The sequence below is a fragment of the Oryza sativa genome, chromosome 12 (genome assembly GCF_034140825.1).
Source record: "Oryza sativa Japonica Group chromosome 12, ASM3414082v1".
Classification (NCBI taxonomy): Eukaryota; Viridiplantae; Streptophyta; class Magnoliopsida; order Poales; family Poaceae; genus Oryza; species Oryza sativa.
In genome coordinates, this window is record NC_089046.1 from 2,371,542 (window position 1) to 2,396,867 (window position 25,326).

At 42.8% G+C, this 25,326-nt stretch overlaps 3 protein-coding genes across 4 annotated transcripts; 2 read left to right on the plus strand and 1 right to left on the minus strand.

Moving 5' to 3' along the window:
• The first annotated feature begins 773 nt into the window (after window positions 1–773).
• LOC107275862 (uncharacterized) lies at window positions 774–1,873 on the plus strand. The gene has a single exon (XM_026022309.2). The coding sequence runs from the start codon at window positions 937–939 to the stop codon at window positions 1,768–1,770; it is 834 nt and encodes a 277-aa protein (XP_025878094.1). The 5' UTR covers window positions 774–936; the 3' UTR covers window positions 1,771–1,873.
• A 3,196-nt stretch (window positions 1,874–5,069) lies between these two features.
• LOC107276076 (uncharacterized) lies at window positions 5,070–5,948 on the plus strand. Its single transcript, XM_066306631.1, is given in 2 exon segments — window positions 5,070–5,100; window positions 5,103–5,948. Coding segments are annotated over 2 exon segments (798 nt in total). The 3' UTR covers window positions 5,870–5,948.
• Window positions 5,949–8,930: 2,982 nt separating this feature from the next.
• LOC136354718 (uncharacterized) lies at window positions 8,931–14,032 on the minus strand. Of its 2 annotated transcripts, none has more exons than XM_066306270.1 (2): window positions 12,277–14,032; window positions 8,931–11,923 (listed from the first exon to the last, which is right to left on the minus strand). In XM_066306270.1, the coding sequence occupies exons 1-2, from the start codon at window positions 13,487–13,489 to the stop codon at window positions 11,880–11,882; spliced, it is 1,257 nt and encodes a 418-aa protein (XP_066162367.1). In that variant the 5' UTR covers window positions 13,490–14,032; the 3' UTR covers window positions 8,931–11,879. The 2 variants fall into 2 exon arrangements, with proteins under 2 accessions (XP_066162367.1, XP_066162366.1); XM_066306269.1 differs by having other exon boundaries at window positions 8,932–11,923; window positions 12,244–14,032.
• Between the last annotated feature and the right edge of the window lie 11,294 nt (window positions 14,033–25,326).

The following is a 25,326-nucleotide window of genomic DNA, read 5'->3' on the forward strand; positions in this document are numbered from 1 at the left end:
CGGCGCCGCCGAGCCGGCTGCCTCATGCGGAGAGGAGAGGAGAGGAGAAGAGAAAGAGATGGAAAAAGAGATAGAGGAGGAAAGTGAGAGATAGGGAGGAGTGAAAATAAAAAAGGAAGTTTGAAAATCGATTTTTCCGTGCGGTCCACTTAATATGTCTAGACGCGAAAATCAATTTTTCCGTGCGGCCCTCTTAAGGAGCCGATTATCCCGTGCGGTCAGATTAAGACGCCAACACGGGATAATGCATTTTCTCGTGCGGTGATGACGCTTTTGAGACAGCGCCACTTACAGTCCGTCTGAAATCTATCGGGGCCGGCGATCCATCAAGAAACCGACGATCCATCAAGAAACCGACAATGATGTCAGCACGGCGGCGACGCATAGCGCCACGGTTAACATTCCCGCTTCCATCCGGTTATTTTGATTTGAAAGTTTTCAAATCTATGTTGAAAGTTTCAAATTTTGAGTTAAAAGTTTTCAAATCTGAGTTGAAAGTCTTAAATTTGAGTTAAAAGTTTTCATATATGAGTTCAAAGTAATAACACAAAAAAAATAACTAAAACAAAACGCGAAAAAAAGAAAAAAAAAGCGGCCTAACGGAAAAAACAGATGTGTAAAAAAGAAAGAAAAAACACGTAAAAAATATTTTCGTCTCATGCGGCAGATTCCTCCAAACGCGCGCGTAACCACTAAGTCGCGCGCGCAAACGAATCCGAATCGGATTCGTATTTCCGATTTTATATCATGTAGCGCACAAAAACAAATCCGAATCGGATTGGTATTTCCGATTTTCGAAATAAAAGCCCCCCTCCTTATATATACAGTACATGCACCCACATCGACATCAACATCGATCGATCATAACTGCTAGCTAGCAGCTGCTTGTTTTGATTGTTAGCTGTTGTTGCATCGATAAAAACGATCCATCCATCCATGGAGGCCGATAATGATGTCAGCACGGCGGCGCTCACCGACGGCGGCGGCGGGCAGCGACACCGGTTCACGTTCCTGCTTCCATCCCAGAACGACGACGAGGACGCGACGATGCCGCCGCCGCCGACGTCGACCGACGATGAGGACGACGATTTTTCAGTGGACGATGTCGCGCAGATTCTGTCGTTCCTTCTCGTGAACGGCGTCATCAGCGGCGAGACGGCCTTGCTCCTACAAATTTTAACCGTGGCGCTACACTTCGACCTCGGCGGCGGCGGCGGCGGAGGCCACGGCGAGAACGACGACGAGGACGCGATGATGGCGGCGCCGCTGCCGTCGATCGATGATGAGGACGACGACGACGGATCGCCATTATTGGATCAAGTTCTGTGCTACCTTCTCCTGAACGGCATCATCAGCGGCGAGAGAGCCTTGCAGATACTCCAAAACGCAAACATGCCGCTCGACCTCGACCTCGACGATGGCGGCGCAAACATGCCGCTCGACCTCGACGACGGCGGCGGCTTCCGGGGGGTCCCAGCGTCCGCCGCCGCCGTGGCCGGCCTGGAGAAACAGGTGTTTCATCAGTTTGATCACCACGGCGGCGACGACGACGACGACGACGAGGCGAAGGATAGCGCTGCAGGATGCGTCATCTGCATGGAGGAGTTCGTCGCCGGCGACGAGGTGTGCGCGATACCGTGCGCCGGGAACCATAGCTTCCACCACCATTGCATCACCGAGTGGCTAGGGCGCAGTAACGTGTGCCCGCTCTGCCGCCATGCTTTGCCCGTGGAGGAGCAGGACGAGGGCGTTGTCGCCTCCTCAACGTGATGCCAATATATGTCCGGGATCGATTTTCTAAAAATCAATTCTTTATGGGATGAAGGAAGCACAAAAAGTATTGTAAAGTACAAATTGTGTACCCATAAAGCTGAGCAAAGTTATATATTATGCAAACAGTGACAAAGAGCTAAACTATCGTTCAATTTTTTTTATTAAATTCTGAGAGAATCTAATATAAATTTAAGAAACAAGTCTAGGGTAAAGCATTAGTTGTTCTATAGTTGTCTTGGTCCCCGGCTTTATTTAGATTGAAGAGCATTACAATTCTTAATTTTTTAGGTTCTTAGAAATATATCTATACTCTTTTTAAAAAGACTAGTGGTGATGTTGAGTGGTAAATATGCTATACCACCCTCACCACCAACTTTAAAATTTTGGAAAAGAAAAAAAAAAGAAAAGTTGGGACTAGAGAGACCCCATATCAATCTCCCCACCACCAACTTCCTACCGTTTCTTTTATAAGAAAAATAAATAGTGTGGTATTTAATGGTCTACGGTTAAGTAACAAATATACATAAAAATAATAACAGATTAGTTTTATATTTTTTTTTTAAATTAAAATTCTGTTATAGCGCATGAACAATACGCTAATATCGAAATACAAATGAAAGAGTAATTTGGTGATCTCAATCAGTTCCGATCTGTTCCTTTGTCTTCGTGTTGAGGGTAATCTTCTTTGCCTTCTTGCAGGTGTGTCTGTTGTTGGCTCGGCACACATGTTGGATGAAGAAAGTAAAAGATGTGCTACAATGTATAAACTACTCCGGATGTACATATTTTTTGCTTGGCCAGCGGCGAAGAAAAGCCCTGATCAAATCTATACCTACTAAAAAAATATGACAGAATTCCGGTGAAAGTTTTTGCCTGTCGTCACCTAAATTGTATTTGTCCGCAACATCCTGAGTCCAACACAAAAAAACATCCCGAGTTTGCAAAATAACAAATAAAAAATTAAACTAGTTCATGTTACACCAGAACATCCATATACAACAAACAAAAAATGTTTACAAAATTTCCACAAATTAGATCCGAATTACAAAAATTAAAGAACGACAAACAAAGAAAAAAAACAAAATCAAACAAAAATACAACCACCGGAGTCATGGTCTCACCGGTTTCGAACTTGGCCGCACATGGCATGATTTGTCGCGTGCACTCCCAATCGGCTTAGCGATGTCGTCGTACCTCACCGAAGACATGAGCGGCATGAGTTTGCTGCCATCGAGCTTCAACTGTCACCACCGCCTCCCAATGCCAGATTCGGCGAGCAGAGGGCTCGGAGTGGCCGCCAGCAGTTGCTCAGTCGAGCTGTGCCGTTGCCGGGCCGCCACCGCCTCCCAAGCCCAGATCCAGCGAGCTTCAGGGGATCTAGCGAGGAGCAGGGTGGTGGTGGCACCATGGCGAGGAGGAAAAGGGTTGACAGTGGGGGAGGGAGAGCACCTGTAGGGGGAGGGGTTGCGGTGGAGAGGGAACGGCACTGCCAGTGGGTGGGAGGGGGAGTAGCAGAGATTGGCGTGGGGAGGGGGAGTGACGGCGGTCTCGGCTAAGGAAAAAGTGAAACTAGGGTTAGGATTTTTGGGCACCGATAGTTTTCGAAACCAATCCGAGCCATACATTAAAACGAACGGCTCAGATCGACCCCGCGTCGAGCTGGCTTCCATTGATCCCCAGGCCATAGCTCGCAACACTGTTGGGCCACGCACCCGAATGCCCTAGTAGGCGGACAAGGTCCAATGGGGCCTTTTTTTTTTTACTTTCCTTGTCTGCCAAATTAATGTTTTATTTTTCAGAAATAGTAGCAATACCTTTTAAATGCTTAAAATATATGAAAAATTATGTAACTTTTTTATGATTGCTTATTAATATAATTCCAGCTAACTATTTCAAGATATGGATCCATTCTATTACCATCGTTGATTATAAATTTATGTAAATTTTATTTATGTTCATGTTTCTTAATTTTTCATGTAAGTATATGCATGTAATTAAATGAGCCAACACAAATTAATTAATTATAGCGATCCCAATATTTTACTTTATTGCTTAGTTTCAAATAGCCGTTGAAAAAAACACCCTTACCCGCTGCAACGCACAAGTATTTTTTTGCTAGTAATGCTAGAAGAGATCAAATTTTATTTATAACAAGAATTGAAAACGGATAAACATTTTCATCGCTGTTTCCATTCCCTAACACATTTATCAACAAGGTTTCGGGCTTTTGACTGGGCCAATATGTCGGCTGGCTGGAAATAGCCAAAGTACGTAACGGGGATTGCTACCTGGTGCGCGCGAGCCAGCAACGGAAGTCTCGCGCGCCAGCTGGCACCCCTCCCATCATTCTTTTTTTTTCCGATTTTATCTCTTTTTCAGCCTTTTCTTTCATGCGCCTGAGCATCCGTTTTCTTCGCGTGCGTGAGCTATACCCGTATTTTTTCCCCATATGATTTCTATTTAGCGCACCTTCGTTTCCGATTTTTTTAGTTTGTTAGCACATGTGTTTTTCAAAAATTTTGAATTGAAAGTTTGCATAATAAAGAAAATTACAAATCTAGATTTGAAAGTTTTTAAATTTTGAGTAGAAAGTTTTCAAATCTGGGTTGAAAGTTTCAAATTTTGAGTTAAAAGTTTTCAAATCTGGGTTGAAAGTTTCAAATTTTGAGTTAAAAGTTTTCAAATCTGAGTTGAAGGTTTTTCAAATTTAAGAAGAAAAGTCGAAAGTTTTCAAAATTTGACTTAAAAATAAATCAAATTTTGAGTTAAAAATTTTTAAATCTGCTTAGAAAGTTTTTAAATATGGATTGAAAGTTTCAAATTTTGAGTTGAAAGTTTTTAAATCTATGTTGAAAGTTTTAATTTTGAGTTAAAAGTTTTCAAATATGAGTTCAAAGTAATAACACAAAAAAATAGAAAATAACTAAAAAACAAAACGCGAAAAAAAGAAAAAAAAATGATGCGGCCTAACGGAAAAAACAGATGCGAAAAAAAGAAAGAAAAAACACATAAAAAAATGTTTTCCGTCTCATGCGGCAGATTCCTCCAAACGCGCGCGTAACCACTGAACTCTCTCCTGTCGCGCGCTCAAACGAATCCGAATCGGATTCGTGTTTCCGATTATATCATGTAGCGCACAAAAACAAATCCGAATCGGATTGGTATTTCCGATTTTCGACAGTACATGCACCCACATCGACATCAACATCGATCGATCATAACTGCCAGCTAGCAGCTGCTTGTTTTGACTTTTGATTGTTAGTACGTTGTTGTTGTATCGATAAATCGATCAATCCATGGAGGCCGACGATGATGTCAGCACGGCGGCGCTCACCGGTTCACGTTCCTGCTTCCATCCCAGAACGCGATGATGCCGCCGGCGCCGCCGACATCGATCGATGATGAGGACGACGATTTTTCACCGGACGATGTCGCGCAGATTCTGTCGCACCTTCTCCTGAACGGCGTCATCAGCGGCGAGACGGCCTTGCTCCTACAAATTTTAACCGTGGCGCTACACTTCGACCTCGGCGGTGGCGGCGGCGGCGGAGGCCACGGCCAGAACAACGACGAGGACGCGATGATGGCGGCGCCGCCGCCGTCGATCGATGATGAGGACGACGACGACGGATCGCCATTATTGGATCAAGTTCTGTGCTACCTTCTCCTGAACGGCATCATCAGCGGCGAGAGAGCCTTGCAGATACTCCAAAACGCAAACATGCCGCTCGACCTCGACCTCGACCTCGACGATGGCGGCGCAAACATGCCGCTCGACCTCGACGACGGCGGCGGCTTCCGGGGTGTCCCAGCGTCCGCCGCCGCCGTGGCCGGCCTGGAGAAACAGGTGTTTCATCAGTTTGATCACCACGGCGGCGACGACGACGACGACGACGAGGCGAAGGATAGCGCTGCAGGATGCGTCATCTGCATGGAGGAGTTCGTCGCCGGCGACGAGGTGTGCGCGATACCGTGCGCCGGGAACCATAGCTTCCACCACCATTGCATCACGGAGTGGCTAGGGTGCAGTAACGTGTGCCCGCTCGGCCGCCATGCGCTGCCCGTGGAGGAGCAGGACGAGGGCGGAGCTACATAAGTACATAGTTGAGGGCATTATCTTGTATTGTTAGATTTTTCACTAAATTCTCAGGGAATCAAATAGAAATTTAGGAGACAAGCCCTAGCTATCCCAGGCTTGTCTTTGCCCCCTTGTACATATTGAAGAGCATTTCAATCCATAGTTGATGAGGTTCTTGTAAATATATCTATACTCGTTAAAAAGATAGTAGTGTTGGTGATGAGTGATAAATCTGCCATCAGGTCTTACCTCCAACTATATACTTTTTGAAAAGAAAAAAAAAGAACAATGTGAGAACACAGAGTTTACTTTTCAACCATCCCACCACCAACCATTTCTTTTGGTAAGGAGCATGGGGCTAAATATATAGCCTACATGTAAGAAACAAACATATTAAGAAAATGATTATTATAACGTGATATTTTTCTAATTATTACTCCTATACAACACACACGGGTAATATGCTAATATCCCTAAAATAAATTGAAAAGTAATTTGATGATCTCAATCAATTCCTTTGTCTTCGTGTTTGGGGAAATCTTATCTGCCTTCTCGCAGGTGTGTCTGTGGTTGGCTCGGCGCCGATTGTCAAGTCATGGAACAAGAGGATAGTGTAACATCCAAACGAACCAAGACCTACAACCGCAGCTATTAGCTCTTGAATGGTAGCTATTCCAAAGCTGCTCCTTTCGACTACACGACTCCTTCTAGCATAGTTGTAACTGATGATGGAAAAGAGATATCCAAATTCACCTAATCGACGGAGAAATTCTGCATCTGATTCCTCTTCCTCCGGTGTATCTTCAAAAGAGCGAGCCGTGATGAAAGGCATCCTGAATCCAGTATGAGAGATGCTATTGTTTCACCTATTGTAGAATGAAAAGAAAATCGATCAGATGCTTCTAATGTTTGCAGACACTAGGAGATATCAAATGAAACACATCAGATTAATTAACTTCGTAGAATTAAAATGATGGGATGGTTAAGAGAGAAAGAATTACTAATTTCAAGTCCAGAACAATCTGCAGGGAGTATTTAGGATACTGAGTTCATTAAACACTTCATATGATTGATTGCGGGAACGAAAGTGTTACTGAAAAACTTTTATCTTATAATCATTAAATCATGTATGCCTATAGAATTGCTACATCAAAAAACTTGTTCTTGCGGATTAACAATGCTTAAGGCAGAGAATTCATGAGTTTACACCACAAACCATAGGTTAAATGCACACTTGTTAAGATAAGTGCATAATGCATTCCATAATCAATAAAGTAATTCCCTCTTTAAATTAAAAAAAAAGGTTAGTTTCTATGGATTGACCTAAAACTGAAATAAAAAAATCCATATATAGGTAAAGAAATCAAAATTCATCATTCCTAGATGATACTACTACTTTGTACAATCATATGTAACACCGAAACATGTTTCCATGTAACACAATAATATTTACTTCGACGTATATAATGATTTCCCAGTTGGCCATTTGAATTTGAGATGCATGCCTCCTCTAATTAATATACCGCCACCATTGGCCAAACTATGCAACAACATGACATTTATGATGATACTATACTAGACAAATTTCTGTATACTTTTAGGTGATGTATTGCTATGTCCCAATTCCAACAATCATTATATCATTCCACCTTGGTGTTTTTACCAAAATTACTTACATACTCCTGTTAACACCAGCACAGAATACTCTCTCGCTTTCATTATTTGTGCCACAATGTTAGAAAAGAATTTCTCTTAGTTAAAAATATTTCAATCTCCTATAACTCATACATGCCAGAAGGGAGAAAAGCTAATAAAAAAACTGTTGTGCACCTAGTCCTTCTGCTCCTCCCTTCCCTTCTTTAGAATATATTTGTAAACTGTTACATGGAAATGATCAAAGTATCTTACATGACCTAATAGATATTTCAGGAAGGCATTACTGGCGATTAAAGAAAACTGTTGGCATGCAGGTAAAATGTTTTCGCAAGAGAGAATACTTTAGAACCTGTTGAAATGTTGATGGGATAAAGATACATAGCCTTTCCTACTATGTGCATTTCAGTTGTTTACCAATGTAAATAGCAGTTAAAACACTAGTCACTTTTATGATCACCACCACAAGTATAGCAAAAATAACATGTTAATGGCTCCCAATTATTACTTTACATAAAAGGAAATATGCTAGCAGCTACTACCTCCGTTTTTTAATATATGACGCCGTTTACTTTTTTACATTATATTTGATCATTCATTTCATTAAAAAAATTAAGTAAATATCTTTTCTTTTGCTATGGTTTGATTTATCACAAAAGGAACTTAAAACAGTACTTAATTCTTAAGATTTGCACAAAATTTTTGAATAAGAGAAATGATCAAAGATTGTAAAAGTCAATGGTATCATGCATCATATATTAAAAAACGGAGAGAGTATTTATCTATAAATATTATGGCATAGTGGAGAAAACAGGAAAGGCCATGAGCATTGAACTGCAAGTAAAAAACCTCACAGTTATCAGTACGTAGAGGTAGTTCCTCAAAATTGCAATTGGCAAGTTGAATTGAGCAATTTAGCAGAAGACCGAAGAAAAGTTTCAGTTCATTACCGATAAAACACAAGTAGTACTCTTTATAGAAAACAAAAACTAGATGCTTTTGACTAGTAGTGGGCCAATCCAAACATATGTGCGCCGGGATTTTGCTACCACGTACAGCAAAATTTGATGAACAACGAAATCATAACAATGGGTTTTTAAAGTTCAGTTTTGGGGATTTTTTCTGGTGTGTTGTTCACAGCCACACACACACTATTTCACTTAGCTACATATGCAAGAAGGTCCCCAATACAAGTGCATATTACATCAACACTCCCCCTCAAGATGGGCAAAAGATATCAATCATGCCCATCTTGTTACACATTGACTCACTCTGACTAGGACCTAATCCCTTGGTTAAACAATCAGCTAGCTGCTCAGAAGATTTAATGTATTGTAGTCTAAGAGCCCTACTATCGATCTTCTCTTTGATGAAGAACCTATCAATTTCGATATGTTTGGTGCGGTCATGTTGAACTGGATTGTTTGCAATGTTGATAGCAAATTTGTTGTCACAATGAAGCACCACAGTATTATTTCTGAACAACCGTAGCTCCAACAATAGATTCTTCACCCACAACATCTCACTTAAACTCAATGCCATGGCTCTATACTCAGCTTCCGCGGTAGATTGAGCCACTACCGCCTGCTTCTTGCTTCGCCAACAGACAACATTGCCACCCACAAATACACAATATCCTGATGTAGATCTTCTATCATCCACACTGCTTGCCCAATCAGCATCACAATATCCTTCCACATCCAAGTGTTGGTTCTTTCTAAACCACAACCCCTTACCAGGAGTTCCTTTCAAGTACCTCAAGATCCTATGAACCACCTCTAGATGAGTTGTTCTAGGATCATGCATATACCTACTAACCACACTCACCGCATAAGAGATATCTGGTCTCGTGTGGCATAGATATATCAAACGTCCAACCAACCTCTGATAAGTTTCCCTATCAACTGGATCACCTGACTGTGCACTCAATTGGTGATTCCTATCAATGGGAGTAGCACTTGTACGACATCCAAGCATTCCGGTTTCTGTTAACAAATCAAGGACATACTTTCTTTGAGAGAGAACTATCCCCTTTGATGATCGAGCAACCTCAATCCCAAGAAAGTATCGAAGAGGTCCAAGATCCTTCACCTCAAAGGCCTCTCCTAATCGCTGCTTTAAGCATTTGATCTCTTCTACATCATCTCCAGTGATCACTATATCATCAACATAAACAGCCAAGATAGTGATGTGTGCCCCCCTATGTCTATAGAAAACTGTGTGATCTCCATTACATTGTGAATATCCCATATTGCACAATGCACGCCTAAACCTGTCAAACCATGCACGTGGGGATTGTTTCAAACCGTACAAGGACTTCTTGAGCCTACATACCTTCCCAACAGTCTGGCTATTTCCAAATCCAGGGGGAATCTCCATATATACCTCCTCTTGTAAATCACCATGTAGAAAAGCATTCTTGACATCTAACTGATGAAGAGGCCATCCAAAGTTAACTGCACATGATATCAAAATCCTCACCGTACTCATCTTAGCCACAGGTGCAAATGTTTCATCATAGTCAATTCCATATGTTTGACTATAACCTTTTGCAACTAATCTTGCTTTATATCTATCCACTTTCCCTTCAGGGGTTTGCTTCACTGTAAATACCCATTTACATCCCACTGCTCTTTTCCCCATTGGTAGTTTCACAAGTTCCCATGTCTTATTCTTTTCAAGGGCACGCAACTCCTCCTTCATTGCATCCTTCCATCTTGGATCTTGTTTTGCACATCTCCAGTCCTTTGGAATAGGCACTATTTGCAATGATGCAATGAATGCTTTATATGCAGGTGAAATATGAGAGTATGAGATATAGTTTGCAATGTCATGTCTAGAACTAAGGTGTTCAAAACCAAGGCGTATAGGAGGTCTTCCAGCATTAGATCTAGTTTCTCTACGTTGTGCAAGAGGTAACTCTACTTGTTCAAAGGTAGGAGAAATGTTACCACTTGTCTCAAGGAGGGAGGAACTTGTTGGAGAGAGGCTAGAGGAGGAATCTGGGACTGGGTACTCAAACTGTTGCAGCTGTTGTGACTCCTTGTCTTGCTCTTGCATAGGCTCACCACTTCTCTCCCCCTGATTCTGAATTTGGCTCCTCTGGTGCACTTGCTCCTTCCCTGTCACCTTATCAACTTGGTTCTTGTTCCTTCTTTGATATACTCTCATTTCAGTTTGTTGTACTTCCACACGCTCCAGAGGACATGGGATTGTCCCGACAACTACCCCCTCATCCTTGTCACAACTAATGTCTACTACCTTCTCACCAATGTCCACAACCTTCTCAATAGTATCACCAACAAAACTCGGAATTGACCCAATAACCACATCATCATCACCTTGCTTATGTGCATCAACCTCAACTATCTCCCCCTCTCGACTGTCGATCTCGATGACAGTTGAGAACTCCTCTAGAAATTGATCAAGGTCTCCTCGACTCCTGTAATAAGGTTCAAACTCTCGAAATGTTACATCCATACTAACAAATAACCTCTTCCCAATAGGGTCCCAACACTTATAACCTTTCTGGTTAGATGCATAGCCAACAAAGACACATTTTACTGCATGAGGATCCAACTTGCCAACAAAAGGTCGATGATCTCTCACAAAACAAACACAACCAAATACCTTTGGGGGAACTTTAAATTCTCGCTTCCCAAGTAAAAGTTCAGCTGGTGATTTCATACCAAGTATCCTGGATGGCATGCGGTTGATAAGGTATGCGGCTGTCATCACTGCCTCACTCCACAGATACTTAGGTACGTTCATTTGAAACATTAATGACCGAGCCACCTCTAGCAAATGTCGATTCTTCCTCTCAGCTACACCATTTTGAGGGGGGGCTCCAGGACAAGTGGTTTGATGAATAATTCCATGATCTGAGACATATGACACAAACTCACTATTAATATACTCCGTCCCATTGTCAGTTCGAATAATCCGAACCCTTGCATCAAACTGATTGGTAACCAATTTGTGGAAGTCTTGAAAGCAACGAAGGACCTCATTCTTATGTCTAAGCATGTAAATCCAAGTCATACGAGTATAACAATCAATAAAGGTAACAAACCATTTGAATCCACTCACAGAAGTAACTGGGCATGGTCCCCAAACATCAGAATGTATTAATATAAAAGGTTCACAACTACGAAGACCAATTCCAGCATATGTAGACCGTGTATGTTTGCCAAACTCACAAGCATCACAAACAAGTCTACTCTTGTCCACTTTGGTAAAGAGGTCAGGATACAGCTTACTCAAACTCTCGAAAGATGGATGTCCTAATTGACAATGAAGCAAAATAATCTCCTTCTCAGTATCTCCCACTACTACAGCCAATCCCATCTCCTCTTGATTGATGTACCACAGCCCATTACGCCTGACTCCAGTCCCAATCCTCCTCCCAGTCCCCTTCTCCTGGAAGAGACATGAATTCTCATCAAATATAACGATGCACTTGAATTGATCAATGATAGAACTAACAGAGAGGAGGTTGACTGGAAAGGAAGGGACATGCAAAACAGATGACAAGCTAATAGATGGAGTGCACTCTACTGACCCTATACCATGAATGAGTTGAGATGAACCATCAGCAATTTGGATAGTTTCAGAGGGAGCAATAGGGGAGTATGAGGAGAAATTATTAGGCAAGCCTGTGACATGTTTTGATGCACCTGAATCTATTATCCAGTCTACATGATGTCTATATGTGGATGCAAGTGCATGTGCCTGAGTACCTTCGCCCGTGTGGGCGTAGTTGGCAAAGTTACCGAAGTGGCTGGTTGTTGCTTTAGCAGAATTTTGTTGATTGGAGTCCACGGGGCCCTTATTCTTTTGCCATTCCTCCCATTGTGCAGCTTGTTCACCTGTTAGAGTGATAGATGAGCTCTCCCCCATGACAACATTGGCCCTAGGACCACCTAGGCCTCTACCTCGACTTCCACCACGGCCTCCACGTTCACCTCCTCGGCCACCTCGGTCTCCTACATAGCCACCATAGCCACCACGGCTCCCATTGAAGCCACCATAGCCACCACGTGCTCCTCCACGAGCTACACCCCGACCATTATTATTCCTAGGAGAAGGACAATTGTAGCTCACATGCCCCTTTAACCCACAATTATAACACTCCCTGTCATTAATTGTGATGTATGCAGACCTCACAGGATTACTTCCTTTCATCACTTTCTGCCTCATCTCCTCCTGAACCATGGCTGAAATAGCTTCCTCCATATTAGGTAATGTAGCTTGGTGAAACATAGCTGCTCTTCTATCCTCAAACTCCTTGTTCAACCCCTTTAAAAAATGAATGAATCTTCTCCTTTGCAGCCATTTATTTCCAATCACAATATCATCATCATGCTTTAATTGTAGGGGATCATAATGATCAAGATCTGCCCATAAATGTTGCAACTCGCTGGCATACTCTTGAACTGTTCTCCCTTCTTGCTTCAGATTATCTACCTTGTCTTGAGCCTCAACCATCATCATAACATTTCCCTCTCCTGAATACATGTTGCTCAATGTCTTCCATATAATTGTTGCATTCTGAATAGCTTCTATCATCCTAGCAATAGATGGGGACACCGAAGTCATCAGCCATGCTACCACTGTAGAATTAGTGGCATTCCACATCTTCCATTCCACACTAGATTTATCAATAGGTTCAACACAAGTTTCCTCCAAATAATGTTCTACACCTTTTGCTCTCAGCATCAACCTTGCCCTTCTAGACCAGCTCAAGTAGTTTTTGGTCCCCTCCAACCTCACTTCATTTGGCATTACTTCCAATTTTATCTCAGATGGTCCTATCCCACTCCTAAGACCCATCATACCTGTAGCTATGAGGTCCTGCAACAGACTTTTCATCTCACCTTTAGTGAAAAAAGAAGATTCTCCTGCCACACTTTCCTTCTTCCCAGCCTGCAGTGCAGCATCCTCCTCAGCCTTTATTTGTTCTTCAGTACCCTCGGTGTTCACCATCTTCTCTGCACTCCAAAAACCACTCTCAATAGATCACTGGTACCCCACTTCCCTTGCTTCCCCTTATCAACAATGGTAGGAAAAACTCTCCTCTAATCTTGGATAAAAGAAAAAAGGACCAGGCTTCTTCCCCTCACAGACCACAAGTCAAATGCTCCTCCATCCAGGCAGTAGCCAAAAAACAAGCAAAAACAAGAGACGTACCACCTCCTTCCTAGTTCCTGCAGCAAACAATCCTCCTATGTCACCAAGTCTGCAGCCAAGCCACCATCCTCCTTTTCCCTTAGCTGAGCTCCTCACATTTCCTGCGTGAGCAGCAGGTTACAACACACGCGCTGCGCCCGCGCGGCCGCGCGCAGCGCGCGCTCACTAGCCCCTCAACGTGGCTGTGTGTAGAGGCTGGTCAGGCCGGATGAGAGCAGGGGCGACGTGCGACGACGGCAGCGGCGACGGCGGCGGCGATGGACGGCGGCGGCGGCGGCAGCAAGCTAGGGTTAGGGCTCTGATACCATAAAGTTCAGTTTTGGGGATTTTTTCTGGTGTGTTGTTCACAGCCACACACACACTATTTCACTTAGCTACATATGCAAGAAGGTCCCCAATACAAGTGCATATTACATCAACAGTTTTCCTCATTACCTTAGGGTGGGCAACTTCAATTCCCCGATCCAATTAATCTGGCGATACGAGACCGGTAAATTAAACTAAGGCGGCTCAAGAAACTATCTGAGACGGATAACTTGAGAAGAGAAATCCGTTAGATGGCGGCCGGAGAGGAGGTAGAAGTAATAAGGGATTAGGGCGGAATGGTAGCGCCGCCACTGTAGTCCGTCGGTCGCAGACTCGCAGAGGACGTGGGGCATATGTGCCGCGCGAGGCCTAGCAAGGGCCCAGAGAAATGCACAAGAGAAAAGGATGGGAATAAGTTCACGTTAGGTCCCTCTATTTGACGCCCAGTCTGATTTTTTTTCCTTGAACCGTAAAACCGGGTACGACTCGTCCTCCAACTTACGAAAACCAGGCAAACTAGGTCCCTCGACGGTTTTGATAGCGGTTTTAGCTGACATGGCATTTATGTGACTAATTTGACTCGGTCTTCATCTGACGTGGCACTGACGTGGCGCTGACGTGGCAATTCATTCCCCAAAAATAATAAAACACATGGGACCCGCATGTCAGTTTCATGCACAAAATAATAAAAAAGGTGGGACCCACGTGGGCCCCACCTGTCATCCTCACTCCTCCCTCTTCTCTCTATCCTCTCTGTCCCCTCTTCTCTCTATCCATTCTCTCTCCGGTCGGCAGGAACGGGCGACGGGCGGGACGGAGCGGCTGGCCGGCGGAGTGGGGCGGTGCAGCGGCCGACGGCGGGCTAGGTCAAGTCCGCGGTGCACGGGGCCATAGAGCGCAAACGGCGGCGACTGCCAGTGTTGTGGAGAAGGGCGGCGGCGGCATCGGCGGGAGCATCTCCTCCGGTCACGCCTCATTCCCCTTCTACGCCGAGATTGAGCCACGGCGAAAGAAGGCACACCTACTTGACCAGGAGAACAAGGCTCTTCTTGCCAAGCTCAAGCTCGATAGAGAGAAAAGGCACAAGCTATCTAGCACAAGCTACGCTCTTGGCCGACGGTGAGAGGTTGCAGACTCCGATCCATTTCAGACAAATACAAAAAATAAACTTGAACCTATCTAGCACCACCACAAGCTACATGCTCCATCAACTGCAAAAAAGAAAAAGAAAAAAAAAGAAAAAGAAAAAAGACCTAAAATGCTCAAATCAACAAACGACACAAAATGCAAAAATCACATGAAGCTCATCCGCACCTAATCACGGCTGCAGGAGCCGCCATTTGTGCACCGCCGATAGCAGCAAAAGCCGCCTTAACCACGTCGCCGACCGCCGTAGAACCCGACAACCCGTCATAGCTGCCTCGCCGACCACGGCGCGGCCACCGGCAACAAGAATCGATGTCAACTCCATCTCCCATCGAGTATCGCAGGGCTCCTCGGCGTCAAGGTGGCCGCGGTGGAGACGGCCTCCTCCTGCCACCCGCCACGGCCTCCCACGGCGGAGACGGCCACTGAGAAGCAAGAGGAGAGCTACGAGGCGATGGTGGAGGCGCAGGCGGCGGCGGCGGCGGCGGCGGAGTCGTGGTTGTGCCGCTGGAGAGAGAAGAGAGAGGAAAGGGGATAGAGATGATGAGAAGGAGATGGGGAGAGAGGAGAGAAAGGAGTGAGGATGACAGGTGGGGCCCACGTGGGTCCCACCATTTTTAAATTATTTTATGTGTGAAACTGACATGTGGGTCCCATGTGTTTTATTATTTTTCGGGAATGAATTGCCACGTAAGCGCCACGTCAGTGCCACATCAGATGAAGACCGAGTCAAATTAGCCACGCAGGCGCCACGTCAGCCAAAACCGCTGTCAAAACCACCGTGGGATCTCGTTTGTCCGGTTTTTATAAGTTGGGGGACGAGTTGTACCCGGTTTTGCGGTTCAGGGATGAAAGTCAGACTGGGTGTCAAATAGAGGGACCTAAAGTGAACTTATTCCAAAAGGATGGAATGGTCGCTCCCTTATTGGGCCCTTTGATAATAAAGCCCAGATAGAAAAAGTCCACTTTAGGTCCATTAACTATAGGTCAGTTTCATTAGCGTCTCTCAAACCGTGAAATCGGCTATAGAGCGTCTCTCAAACCGTGTTACAGTACCCTGATGGGTAGTTTAGAAATGAGTAAAATGCACTAGCGGTTCTTAAATTTGTCAGTAGGTTTTACTTAGGTCCACGAACTTACAAAGTGCACATCGAGGTCCCTAAACTTGGTTTATTGTATCATCTCGGTCCAAAGCCGCGTTTGACCGTGGTCTTGCCTACGTGGCACGCCACGTGAATGATGACATGGAATTTTTTTAATTTTTTTCTCCCTTCTTCCTTCTTTTTTCACCACTGCGACAACCCCTCCTCTCGTGCCTCCTCTCACCACCGAGAAAAAAGAAGGAAGAAAGAGAAAAAAGAAGGAAGAAGGGATAAAAAATAAAATAAAAAATTCCATGTCATTGTCCACGTGGCGTGCCACGTAGGCAAGACCACAGTCAAACGCGGCTTTGGACCGGGATGATACAATAAACCAAGTTTAGGGACCTCGATGTGCACATTGCAAGTTCGTGGACCTAAGTGAAACCTCCCGATAAGTTTAAGTACCGCTGGTGTATTTTACTTTTTAGAAATTTACTTTAACACCGTGGAAGGGTATTTTCGTTAATTCAGGTGCTCTCACGAAGGCAGAAGGGCTAGTGATTCGCTCGTTCCCGTTCGTTGCGCACGACGGCCGCCGCCCCTCCACGACGTCTGCCTTCGCCTTTCGCGAGGGATATGGAGTATATGATGGTATACCTGCTCCAGGGAATTGAAGGTCGCTTTGTTGAAATGTGTTCTTGAATCACTCAATTGCTATACTGCAAAACTATAATTACTGAATGAATCACTGATATTTAGCTAACGATGTGCTACTAATTTAATCCTTTTCGCATTTGCCTGCTGCTAATGCCGAAGCTATCGTTTATCTGCATGCAGCTACTTGAATATATAAAAATGCGCTTATGGGAGGGCAGGTAATCTGCTCTTGCTCGATCGAGTTGACGGACCAAGTACTGAGTTTGAGACTGAACTAGTACTGAAATAAGGTTATAAAAGAAAGCTCAACGACTCGCGGCCGGTTGCAAGCCCACTCTCGCTCTATTAGCGTCATTCTAATCAGTTATCCGAATCTACAATTGTATTTGACTGATCACAAAAAATAACTAACTACAATCAGATATGAGCTAAAACTGTACGTTAGTACTGTCTTGTCTGTCTTCTTAATCAGCTATTTCAATCTGCAATTTGACCGACAAAAACAACAACTGACCAACATCAGCATGGCTACGACGGTCTTGAAACCCTTCATCGATCGGTTTGATCACCTTCCGGCCTTGTCTTAGATGCTGATATGGATCATCCCCTTCAATCAGGTGTTGCATGCTAAACCTGACGGCTGACGCTACGGTTCAAACAGGTGTACTAGCTAGCAGAGTCCTTTGACAGGATCTCATCATCAGTATCAAATTGACGGCACTGCCATACGCGTCAAGTGCGGCGGCCTCCGTCGCGCACTCGCGACCAGCAACACTGCAGGTCTGCAGCACCTCGCCTCGCCTCGCCTCCCTTCTCCCTCTCGACTAGCTCTCGCATCTCATTTCTCGACAGAACGACTCGTCACCATCCCCGCGTCCTATAACCCTAGCGCTGCAGTTGTGAACCGATCGGGCATATTGACCTGTGGACCAGATTACGATCTTACCCCTAAGCCAATTGCAAATTCATCACAGTACCATCTACTACATTTCCAACATTACCCCTCCACGAATTATACTACATCTACTACCAGGTGTAGTAGGATTGAATCTAATCCATTAGATCGAATCAAATGGACATCTCACATTTGTTTTGAGGTACTTCAAAAAAAAATCCTAAAACTAGTGTAAATTAAGTTTCTCGGTGGCTTCATTCTAAGTGGCGTGTTGACCTAGTTTTCATCCGACATGACGCTTACAAGTAACTACAATCAGCGAAAACAATGAAGCCCACGTGGCTATGATAATTGTAAAAGAGACAATATATGGTCCCATCATAGAAAAATTCTCAGAGAATCAATCTAGATTTTGGGCCTGTTTAGATCCATTTGGAATGGCAAATGGTAAATGGCAAAAGTTTTGGTGGCAAAAGTTTTGGCATTGCAAAAGTACTAGTTGGTGTTTAGATGCATGTTAAAGTTTTGCCATTCTAGCACTAAAGTGAGAGAGAGAAAGAGAGAGGGAGTGATCTCAAAGCACTTTTTGGCACAATTTGCTACTATGAACTAACAAATGCCAAATGACAAATTGTCAACTTTTGCTACTAGTGTTTAGATTCAAAATGGCAAAACTTTTGCCATTTTGGAGGATCTAAACAGGGCCTTTATTAGTTGCTATGATTCATTTCCATTGACCGCAGATACTAGCAAATTTTCCTATGACTGGTATCAGCAAAGCAGTTTTGCAGGAGTCGGTTCACGTTGATTTCCTTCAGCGCACCCTATAGATGGCCAAAAGGCCCGCCCGGCACGGCCCGGCCCAGGCACGGCCCACCAGCCATCGGGCCGTGCTGGCCCATGGGCTGCGCCTCCCGCCCAGGAGCGGCCCACCAGCAGTTGGGCCGTGCCGGGCCGGCCCAAAGGCGTGGGTGGCCCATCGTGCCTTTTTTTAAATAAGTCTATTTTCCGTCCCTTCTCTTTGGGCTATGATATATATATATATATATATATATATATATATATATATATATATATATATATATATATATATATATATATATATATATATATATATATATATATGTGTGTGTGTGTGTGTGTGTGTGTGTGTGTGTGTGTGTGTGTGTGTGTGTATATGTGTGTGTGTGTGTATATATATATATATGTGTATATATATAGCGAAAATAAGTCTATTTTTCATCCCTCCTCTTTGGGCTGTGACATATATATAGTGAAAATAGGTCTGTTTTCTGTCCCTCCTCTTTGGACTGACATATATATAGCTAAAATAAGTCTATTTTGCGTCCCTATTCTTTCAACCGTGGCAAATAATATGTTTATTTTTACTCCCTATTGTTTATGTGTCGGGCCTGGCCTGCGGCCCATCGTGCCGTGCTGGGCCGGTGGAGAGGCCCAGGCACAGCCCGGTGGTCGGGCCGGGTCGGCACGGGCCTGACCCCTGACGGGCCGTGCCGTGCTTGGGCCAGGCCAAAACGTCGTGCCGTGGGCCGGGCCATTGGGCCTCGGGCCTTTGGGCCATCTATAGCGCACCCTCTCTAGTGTCACTGTTAGGTGGTGCCACGGAGGGGTGTGACACAAACCACTAAGAGCTATTGTTTCCCAGCCACAAACATCCCTAGAAACCGCCCAAGAGAATATTGCAACAAGGCAATACAGAAAATGTTTTATTTTCGAAGGGGTTTTACTTTTCCACATAATCATTGTTTTTCTATCTACTACTCCCCCAAAAGTTAACATTTTGTACTTTCTGTTTTTAATAAATGATGTCGTTGACTTTTAGAAAATAACATTTGATCATTTGTCTTATTAAAAATTAGTTCTAATATGAGAACGGATAACTCATATTTAAAGTTTGTTTACAACAAAATGAATAACATTTATATTATATTTTTTGAATAATACAAAGGGTCAAACATCATACAAAAAATCAATGTTATCATCTATTAAAAACGGAGTGAGTATATGGATTTGGTTGTGTACACCCCCTTTTCCCCTTTTTTGCCAGATCATTTCATGAATTTTCATCCTTATGGTTGTTTAGTTCAAGACTCCTATTCATCCCTACGAACCTCTGCACCAGCTCCCTGCTTCTATCATCCAAGTTTCTCCTAAAATTTAGTTCCCACTCCCTCTCTATCACCATATCTTTCACGAACTTACCTTGTTGGTTACTGATGGTAGACAAACTAGGAAAGCTTGTTTTCAGAGAAGTCTGACCAGCCCATACATCTTCCCATAAGAGAGTACTTCCCCCATTATTTAGTTTCCTTTTACAAAACACACTTACCCACCTTTTAATTTTATAAGCAAGCTTTTTTCAGAACTAAATATGTCCATGAGGGACCTATACGTAATTACAGAAAACCAGAGGGCTTTTTCGTAAAAATACACCCGAGCACTGTACAACTATAGCAAATCGCTGACGCGCCCCATCGTCCGCCCTTTCTGCACCCCTTAATTTTCCCCAATTGGGATGCACCCTGGACACTATGGGAAAAAAAGAATTGGGATGCACCCTGGACGGTACTCAGGAAAAAAAACCTCTCTCCAATGAACTTGTTTCTCAGGAGTCAGGACCTCTAAGCACACACTTTGCGTCTCAAAGTTACATCTATCGTGTGCCAACTTCTGGATCCAAGGCCAATTAACTGAGTGTTGATTGCTGACCGTCATTGTCTTATTTCACAACAAGCGGATGTATAGAAACGTAGGAGTAACACAGAGTAGAAACAGGTACAACAGTGGCTCAGTGCATATAGTGAACTGTCATGCTGTGGTACAAAACTGACATTTTACAGTGATTGAGACAAAATTTCACCTCTCACTTCCAAAAGAAGGAAAGAAAGAAAGACAGCCCTGTGCCCCTGTGCACGTCTGGCACCAACACCTAGCTGGTAATCTAGTATACTCAATTACTACTATGCTGTACAAGTGAATGCCGGAGTACAAGTAAAGTTAAAATCTCAAGTGAATGCCTACATGTCTATGCTGTACAAGTTTTCACACAGTAACTTCCCACATGGACACGATCGATTGCAGACCGACCCTACCATAACCGCAGCGGAAGTGGGGGAACCCAAAAAGCTTCCCATAGCTGTTTTGATAGACAAGATGGCCAATGCTGTTGTGCTTCATCCGCTCAAGTTCAAAATCACAAGTATCAATCGCTGCTAAGTGGTTGTCGAGCAGGACATCACCAGCAGGATCACCAAAACCAACGAACATGACCGCATGGGACCAGGTTACTCCATCCCTGACAATTGGGCGTGCATAATCGTAGTGGTACACCTCTCCTTCAGCGAGCTCGAAATAATTACAAGAAACTTTGAAAGAACCCACAAGCATTCTTCCTTGAAGCAAACGCTCAAATATTTGTTCAAAGCCCTCTGCCTCAATGTCTATGCGCCTGAACGATGATATCCTTATCTGCTCCATCTATAGATGCCAGGATAAGTTAGATTAACAATTTTTTCACAAGATTCGAATACTTTCTATCTCAGCTGTATCATGTTAAAACTTAAAAGTTAAAACACATGATAAGCATTCATTGTCTATAAGACCATAAAAAGGTAGTAAGAACTGCTCTTCGATCCTAAAAGATTCTCTTGGGAGCATTAGAAAAATTTTAAGCTCTGCAAAAGCTCATGTTCACTTGAGAGCAGCACAACATTAGACAATGAAGAAACAACCTTACTTTCTTATGAAAGCCATTACTTGAGAGCAGCACAGCATTAGACAACTGAAAGCCATTATTTTTTAACACAAGAAAATAAAAGGAACAATCTTACCTTCTTATCATTATCACATCCATCAATGCCTCTGACACCACGCTTTTTCAGAGTTTGTAGAGCTTTTTCAAGCCGTATCTGTCCCCTTTCCCCTCTCAATTCGTCTCCATATGTATATCCAGTTTCCTCCTTGTACTGAAGGAGCATGTCTTGTATGTCAAGAATAACATTAAAATCTGTAGGCGGGTCATGTGAGGCACAAATCAATTTGTACAAGCTTTCCGTCGTTGCCATGGAAGAATGTAGTACACATGTTACTGCTGTTAAATGGGAGAAAAATGAATTAATGAAATTGCAGTCAGTGCCACAATTTTTAAGGAAATGACAGGCACTTCGCAAATACCTTTTGGTCCCTGATCACGAATAGGTGCTAAAATGTACTTTCTGTTGTGAGGTCTTGCTATCCAAGTAAACTCTGGTTTTAGTACCTGCAAAATATTTTCCAACTTTGAATTATCTCCTTGAACGTAAGAGTTTAGGTATCAATCTGCAACCAATTTAGATGGTACTAGAGGAGAAAATTGGTCAAAATTGAAACGGTTGCTTGGACAAGTATGAATCAACCAATTCCATTTATGTACTACAAGCAACCCAATAGATTTTTCATTCAGAAAGAGCCAAGGGGTTAATCAAATATATCCAGGGAAAAACTTTACTGTAACTACAAATATATCCTTAATTAATTGCTTAATGATGTGCTAGAGAGTGCCATAGGGTTGCTTGTGAGGGCTCACACCACCCTGGCTAATGTTTAGAGGGCATGATATCAACTTTGAGAACAAGCTGAGACCAGGATTTGGGTAGATAACCAAATCAAAACGTAGGTGCCTAGTAAATTTTCAACCAGGAGAACTACAAAATAACTTGACCACAACTGACCCTTCCAATTTCATGGACCCTACTTTGGATTAGAACATATATGGGACTAGAACTGAGAAATTAATCACTGCCTGGCACACTAGCAAACCCAAGTGCCTGATCTTGCTTTCACTTGCAGCTAGTTTTCCCCTTTAGAATCCCTAGTAGAAATACTGTAATTTTGAGCATTTGACTACTCATGGCACAAAAGCACAATAGGAAGCTCTACTTGTCTATTAGCATAGATGTATGCAAGGCTGCTCACTTTTGATTTGCTAGACACTCTTCTTCCATGCTGCCCAGTAATATATTGATCAAGCAACAGATGTTGATTGAATCCAAGGTCCAGTAATCTCTGAAAAAGAGAAACACCGAATGCATCTTGTTGATAGACCTACAAATTGCAAACGTGTTACACAGATTATAAACATGGTTAATATTCTATTCACATTTTTTGTTGAAACAAAAATATATGCATATGATATTACCTGGTTTCCTACTGTAGGCTTCTTTGCCTCATCTCCAGCAAGAATAATAGAATGTAGCGAGGGTAGACACAATGGGACAAGGGTTTCATACTCATTGAAAAGATTCGCAGAATCAATTATAAGACAATCAATCTTGAGCTGAATTTCCCTCAAATGAAACGAATTGTTTGTTGAACAGAATATAATGCTGGAGTTCTTCATACAGAACTCCTCAAGATCCTCTCTAGTCTTGAAGGTCGGCAAATCAATTGATTGGAGATCTTCTTTAAACTTTCTCAGCAGTTGTGCACATTTCATTCGCTTATCATTTAACTCTTCAGCAATACCACAATCTCCAGTATCAAACGTTTGCACAGCCTCAACTTCAAATGCTTTCCTCATGCTGCCATCACTAAGGTTACGATTTCCTAGCAAATCCTCTATTTCGTCCAAGACCTTTATCATCTCTGTTGTGCTCTCGTTATGCAAACATAACTTTGGGAGCCATATCTTTTAGACTCCTAAGGCATTCTTTGAGTTGCTTGGAAGCTAAGATAAACTCCTTTTTGAACATATCCAAAAAGGAGATCTCTCTTCTTTTTCTAAAAACCTTATACTTTGGTCCGAATTTATCTAGTATATCAAGTGCCATATTGATGAAAAATTTCCACCCAGGAAATCCAAAACACATATTTGTGTCATCAAAGTAACTCTCTAGTGTTAAATGTCCAAACTCAGGTCCTATGTCAGATTTCCGCTCAAGTACAATAGTCTTCTTGCAGAAGTTGTCAAATTGATTGTGTTTTCCACCAAGATATTGTATCTCATGGAGAAGATCAGTGATCACAAATAGAGAGGGAGCATAGACAACACACTGAAACTTAGATGTCAATGATAGTAACAGAGCTGATAATAACCGTGTCTTTCCTGTCCTAGGGGATCCTTTGATGAGCTCAACAGTATGTTCAAAGTGCCTACATGATGAGAGCGATGTTGTAATACCTTTGAATGCTTTCAATTGATATTCATCAAGATTATCTCTGAAGTTAGGATTAGGAACATCAAAATTGGAAGATGACTTCTCTTATGTACATTTATCGAACACCTACAAATAGAAGAAGTTAAAAAACAATAAAAGTTGAAGAACAATTGTTTTGAAAGGCTCATGACTAGAAAATTACCACAAGAGGAGCTTGTAGAATAGAGTTGATTATGCATTGACATTTGTTGTCAATATCCTGATGTATTGATGACCAAAATTCAACTTGTCCTTGAATATTTATGTCCAACAGAGCTGCATAGTTAATCACCAAATCAACTGGCCTGCTCTTTCTTATGATCTGAACTTTAAATGCACTTCGAAAATATTCATCCTCATCTTCTACTGCTACTGCAAAGAAACACCCTTTTGGTTTCTTTGAATATGGTGACGTTGGATCAAGCAATATCAAATCACCTCGTCTAATTGTATGGCATCTGTTCTTGTAGCAATCCGTAGGAATATGGACAATGTCAAGCAAATAATATGGAAATTGCACCTCACTTATTAATTTGACATCATGCCAATTCGCTGTTCCAAGAAGCTGAAGAGGCATTTTCAGTTGTGCTGTTGTTAATGCAACTGCCTCAATACATAGTGACTCAAAATAATTGTCATTCGATACAAAAGTAGTCTGAGCCTGTGTAGAATACATAATTTTAATAAGATTTTATTGTATAATGTAGTTTGTGAATTTTTCTCTGGAAGCTTCACCCCTTCAGTATTGCTATCGTTATTTACATATACATGAGTAGATGGGCCTCTAGCTGATGGGCCAGCACACAAACACACACACACACTATTCTATTTACAGCCCAACACTCCCCCTCAAGATGGGTGATAGATATCTATCATACCCATCTTGTCACACGAACGATTACACTCTTTAACACCTAAACCCTTTGTTAAACAATCAGCAACTTGTCCACTAGACGTTACAAATTCTAATTCCAAAACTCCCTCATCCAGTTTTTCCTTGATAAAGAAACGATCCAACTCCACATGCTTTGTTCGATCATGCTGAACTGGGTTGTTAGCAATGTTGATTGCTGACTTGTTGTCACACCACAATTTCATGGGAGTATCCACCGACAACTTTAACTCAGAAAGAAGATTCCTTAGCCATAACAACTCACTCAAACTCACTGACATTGCCCGATATTCTGCCTCAGCAGTTGAGCGAGACACCACCGGTTGCTTCTTGCTCCTCCAAGATACTAAATTGCCACCAACAAACACACAATAGCCTGAAGTTGATCTTCTATCATCAGGACAACTTGCCCAATCTGCATCACAATAGCCTTCAACCTCCAAGTGTCCATTTTTCTTAAA